Source organism: Musa acuminata, chromosome BXJ3-5 (assembly GCF_036884655.1).
Source record: "Musa acuminata AAA Group cultivar baxijiao chromosome BXJ3-5, Cavendish_Baxijiao_AAA, whole genome shotgun sequence".
Classification (NCBI taxonomy): Eukaryota; Viridiplantae; Streptophyta; class Magnoliopsida; order Zingiberales; family Musaceae; genus Musa; species Musa acuminata.
In genome coordinates, this window is record NC_088353.1 from 8,661,448 (window position 1) to 8,666,937 (window position 5,490).

At 41.2% G+C, this 5,490-nt stretch overlaps 1 protein-coding gene across 1 annotated transcript; it reads left to right on the plus strand.

Moving 5' to 3' along the window:
- The first annotated feature begins 281 nt into the window (after positions 1-281).
- On the plus strand, positions 282-5,284 carry LOC135638244 (probably inactive receptor-like protein kinase At2g46850). The gene is made up of 3 exons (XM_065151279.1): positions 282-1,289; positions 2,345-2,428; positions 3,989-5,284. Exons 1-3 carry the CDS (start codon positions 476-478, stop codon positions 5,056-5,058), a joined length of 1,968 nt encoding a protein of 655 aa, XP_065007351.1. The 5' UTR covers positions 282-475; the 3' UTR covers positions 5,059-5,284.
- The last annotated feature ends 206 nt before the right edge of the window (positions 5,285-5,490 follow it).

The window sequence follows — 5,490 nt, forward strand, 5'->3', positions numbered from 1 at the left end:
CTCCGCTGCCTGCGTCGGAACAGCCTACAGCGAAGCCCTACCCGGGTCGCGAATGGGTCCCACAGCAACATAGATGGCAAAAAGAGGGAGGGAGAGATTCCGGACGGGAACCACGGAGCACAACTTCCACCCGTTGGTACCTACTCTGGGCTCCACGAGACATTGTGCGACTGTTTTCGTCCTGTACCCTACCGTTCTCTCGACGGCCGATCTACACCATTCTCGAACTCTTCCCCATCCAAGATTTTAAAAGAGAGGCCGACCTCCGACATGCCATCCCCCCCGCCTCGCACCCGCGCACCCAGAAGGCCTCGTCTTCCTCCCCTCCCCCTTCCCCTTGCCCCGCTCTCCGCCTCCCGACGCTCCCCCCACTTCTCTCTTCCCCCATCGTACGGATCCTTCTCCCCCTCAGCCTACAAAACTCCACCGTTCTCCCCAAAATGGTCCATACCACATCTCCGCTTCTCCCTCTTCCATGTCTCCCCTCCCCCTCTTCCTCCTCTCCCTCCTCGCCCTCGCCTCCCCTTCCCCCTCCCCCTCTCCCTCCGCCTCCGCCTCCGCCACCAAGGCGACCATCCCCAAAAGCTGCGGCGAGAGCTGCGGCGGCCTCTCTATCCCCTTCCCCTTCCACCTCAACGCCTCCTGTGGCCCATCCGTCCCGGCCTTCCGCCTCGCCTGCTCCGCCAACGACTCCACCCTCCGCCTCTCCCTCCCTCCCACCTCCGACCTCCGCGTCGTCGCCTTCCTCCCCTCGGGCTCCCTCCTCCTCGACTACTCCTCTCCCGCCGCCGCCTGCGATCGCTGGTACGCCGACGTCAACCGCTCCTTCGGCCTTGACAGCAGTCACTTCTTCGCCGTTACTGCAGACAACCTCCTCCGTCTTTACGACTGCGAGGACTCCTCCATCTGCCGGGCGGGATGCGACCGCATCGGCCCCCTCGCCGGCGACACCGGTTGCGAGGGCAACCGTACCGACTTCGGCTGCTGCTACCCGCTGTCGGATGGGAGCGTGTGGAAGGTGGGGAACAGGTTCTCCGTGTTCGCCGGGTTTGGGTGCCGGGGGTTCTCGAGCTGGGCGGTGATGAGGTACGCGTCCGGGGATGGGACGGCGACCGTGGAGAGGGGGATCGAGGTCGAGTGGGCGGTGCCGAGGGGTTACGGCAACGGGACAGAGTGTGCCGAGGGGGCGGTGGTGGTGAACGCCACCGCGGTGCGCCAGGGAGTGAGATGTGCTTGTGCGCCCGGCTTGGTTGGGGATGGCTTTGCGGGAGGAGCCGGATGCTTCAAACGTGAGTCCTTGACCTGAAAATTAGTACTTTCTACTTCTCCTTAAACTAAACTAAGAAAAAAAACTTGCATTTGTGCATTTATAAGTGCTTTAGAACTCTAGATCTGGTATTTTCTCTTCTGTGATCTTTTAAAGGTGGCTTAGTTTGAATAGATTGTATTAGAATGGTCTATTCATTAGTATTTACTTCGTACATTATCTCATATGTGAATTTGTCAAAGCCCAAATTTTCATTTTTGGTTTCTTACAGAAGTTTGAGGGCTTAGCACGTTTAGTTCTTCATAAAAACTATATTTCGACCATATTAGTTCAATCTTCTTGTCTAACTGTTTCATCTCTCTTAGTGGTTATCAGAATTATTTTTTTGCTGATGATCCATGGGCTTTCACTTCTTTGGGTTGAATATGGCTTTCACTTCATATTTTCCATTTATGGGTTTTTACATGGACGATGCTACACAAAACAAGAAAATGAAGTCCAAGACATCAATAAATGAGGAACAAAACCATCATTGTTCGTGTTGGTCTAAGCAAAGCTGGTGTAGCACATCTTATTTCCTAATTTTCTACTAAAGACTCTACTAATGACTACTGACTGAATTAGTTTGTGGGATCAGTTACTACCAATGGCTCAAGTCTCTCTCCTAGTTGGTACTTGATAGGACAAAGTAAAAGGCTTTTCAAGTGCTATCAAACCATATTGATGTTTTCTTAATCATTTCTCATTATAAAATTTTGCCACTTATCATCAAATATTAAGTCTCTCTTATTCTTTCATTAAAAAAAATACTAGTTTTTGACTGGTGGAACCTTTTCTTAGAAAAAAAGGGGAAATTGGCCTATACAACTCTGTAATTATTTAAAAAGATAAATGATTACTTCTGTTACTAGGTCTAGCTTTTCACATATTTTTGATGTTCATAGAGTTGATTGTTTTGTGTTCTCACATGTGGACACTGTTTTAATCTCCTGTGTAAAACTTGCTACATTCACTAGATATATGAGACTTGGATAGGATTACAAAGGTCACAACTTCCGTTAATTTTGTACTTTACAGCTTGTGGCAATGATGCACAAGTAGAGAATGATAGAGCCTGCTGCAAGGGGATCTTTTGCAAGAAAAGGGTGGTTGTTATTGCTGGTACATGTTCATTGTCAATTTGTCATTCTTGTCTTTTTGCTATATATTCGATGTAGCTTTACATTTTATGCTGAATTGCTCCTGTATTTCTATTTTTTCGTCAAACTTATCGAATCAATTTATGTCCATTTTGACAAGTCACCATAAATAGTTGCATAGCCTCACATGAAAACCAGATATTGATGCATGAATGTCTAATTCTTCAAGGGAGAACCAGCATGCATTAACATATGGAAACAGTACTAAAAGAATTAACTACTGATATCTATACTACAGTGGATCACAGACCATTTACAGGGTGTTTTATAAAGGTGTCTTAATCTTGCCTTATGTATGTTTCTCATCACTGACTTATTTATAAAGTTAATATATAGTCATGATGTTGCTGCTAGAGGTTTGAACTTTGAACATTTTTAAATATAACTATGTCAATGTGTCTGTTGCAAAATAGAAATTAACAAACTAGTAAATAGTTTAGATTGAGAAGTGGTTTCTAGTACATTCATTACTTCTAGAAGAGGGACTTCTGCTGTATAACTAGTTAAAAGTTACTTTTGTTGTAGTAAAAGAACTAAACACACAGTCTTATATGCATCTTGAGTAGTTATGGATTTATTCTTCAGCAAAGCTCCACATGGATCCTAAGTTTTTATATTCACATTTTTAAAAATTTCTTAAAATATAGTAAGATAGCTACTAACCAAAATCCAAAAATAAATCTATCAATAGTCTATCATAATATTAGTTCCCTTGAAGAGTCCAACTTGTTATTAAAGTATGATTTACCACTTATTTTTAAAATCAAAAGTTTTCCGATATGATAGGCATTTTATCAAATACACATACTTCAAATAGCATCCTGATTTGTATCAGATATGTAGTAGTTATTGATATTTATAAGATACTAGGATTTATGTCCTTCGTATTAGTCAAGGTATCCAAAACTTGATGCTTTTTGGATGAAATATGTCACACTTCAAGGATACTTCTTGGAAGAACATTTTTCTTTTGGATCTTGGTCTTTTGATTATGGACAAGATTTAGGTATATTGCTTGGTGCCATTTGTTGTGTATACCTTATCTATCTTGTCTTTTAATTTGATGTATCACCATATCTATATCATGTTTCTCTTAAGAATTATAACATTCATGCAAATTTTAGAATGTATGTGTGTTTAGTCATATCTGAGTATATTGGTCTAAATTTGGACACGAGACAAATTAAATATCTGAATAGCTCAAATTTATAAGATAGTTATTGCAATTGATGATTCTGCATATACATGGTTCACTAATTTGTTATAAAAGAAAATTGTGGCCAGGGATTCCTATGGATTTTATATTGCAATCTTAATGAACTTTTTCTTTGTTCTTGTTTAACTTATGTTGGTTTTGAAGGTAGAATCTTCCAGGGTGCATATCTTCATTTATTTCTTTGAAAGAATGTCAGCTACTAATTTTGTGATACCTGAGAAAACTAGAGCATGAGCATCTTTCCTTTCTTTGATATCAATCTTTCTATTTTTTAATTCCATATTTTTATAATTAATTTTCCTGCAGGTGTACTTCTTTCTGTATTTATTCTACTCATGACAGCCGCGTCATGCTTTTGCTTAAGAAGACCTATCAAGGAGAACATGTCAGATCTTGACCCAGCCTGCCTTCCCAAGATTATTGGAAAGGCATGTAACGCACGACAATTCACATACAAAGAGTTGAATGAAGCTACAAAAGGGTTTGAAGAAGAACACAAGCTTGTTGTTGACATTGTTGATGGAACAGTTCATTCGGGAAAACTAGGTGATGGCACCCTTGTGGCTATCCAGAAATTAAAATGCCGGAGCAAAAAGAACCTCAGGAAAATCTTGCATAGGGCAGAGCTTTTATCTCGTAGTTCACATGGAAATATTGCCCGGATTATTGGATTTTGTTTTGAGTCAGATAATACACTACTCATAGTACATGAGCATTTTTCGAATGGGACACTCGAAGAACACTTGCAGCATGAAAGAGGCAATGGTCTTAGTTGGTACCTGAGAATCAATATTGCTTCTGAAATTGCAAGTGCTCTTGCATATCTGCAGTATGAAATATCAACTCCTAGCTACATTGAAGATCTGAAGACCAGTGACATACTTTTGGACATTTATTATTCTGCTAAAATTGCTGGTTTCAAGTTCCTGAAATCTGGACTTGTCAATGGATCCTGTTCATATGTAGTCTCCCGTGACACTGATGTCGTTTATGACTTTGGTCTTATACTATTGGAACTGATTATGGGTTCAAAGCCTGGAAATATTTCAGAGGTTGTCTTACCTAAGATAGATGGCAGGAAGTTTCATGAAATTGTGGATCCATATCTTAGATTTGATGATCATCTGCCGCCACAGCGTGAGCAGTTGGAAAAGGTCGTAGGTGTTGTTGTACAGTGCTTATCAAGTAAGGAAAATGGTGGACCTTGTATGGTTGATATTGTGAAGGAGCTGATATGTATTTTGAAAGACAATATGGGCAGCAGTAGCAGAGTAGAGCCTGCATTGGAGGTGACATTTTCAAACTCGAGCCTCCTGCAAATGGTATCCATGTCTCCTGATAGCATGCATGCTTCTCTTTGCCAGAATGCCAACTAGCACCATATGGAAGAAGTTGCAAAGTTAAGGTACACTTTCTTTTTTTATCAAAACCAAGAAAGCCTAGTTCATCTGAAATGTGTCTTCATCTCAAGGGACTAAAGCATGTTTGACTGGAGATAACCTTTTAATTTGTATTAAGTTTATGTAACAATGATGATGAAAACTGTAGTTGCCATTTTGTGGTTAGTCTTAAATTGGCATCTGTATTTTTTTTTTCTCTTAACTTCAACGATGCACCGGCTTTGACACTGGGACTAGGAGCCGATTTCTATTGCTTTCTTGTTACCTTGTTTTTCTCCTTGGCTTAGTTTGTTCAGTTTTCCTTTTTTATTTAATTAAAATTCATTTACTAGGCAGAAGCTTCTTTCTCACTAGTTGGTAAACATTCTGTTCTCAGTTTCTTGGTACTTTATTCCTAGAATGTCGTTA

Bases quoted from the DNA above. Each gene is read 5' to 3' on its own strand.
- LOC135638244 (XM_065151279.1), top strand. From the start codon at position 476: ATGTCTCCCCTCCCCCTCTTCCTCCTCTCCCTCCTCGCCCTCGCCTCC. The intron at 1,290-2,344 runs GTGAGTCCTTGA...TGTACTTTACAG, and splicing joins AGGAGCCGGATGCTTCAAAC to CTTGTGGCAATGATGCACAA. The intron at 2,429-3,988 runs GTACATGTTCAT...ATTTTCCTGCAG, and splicing joins AAGGGTGGTTGTTATTGCTG to GTGTACTTCTTTCTGTATTT.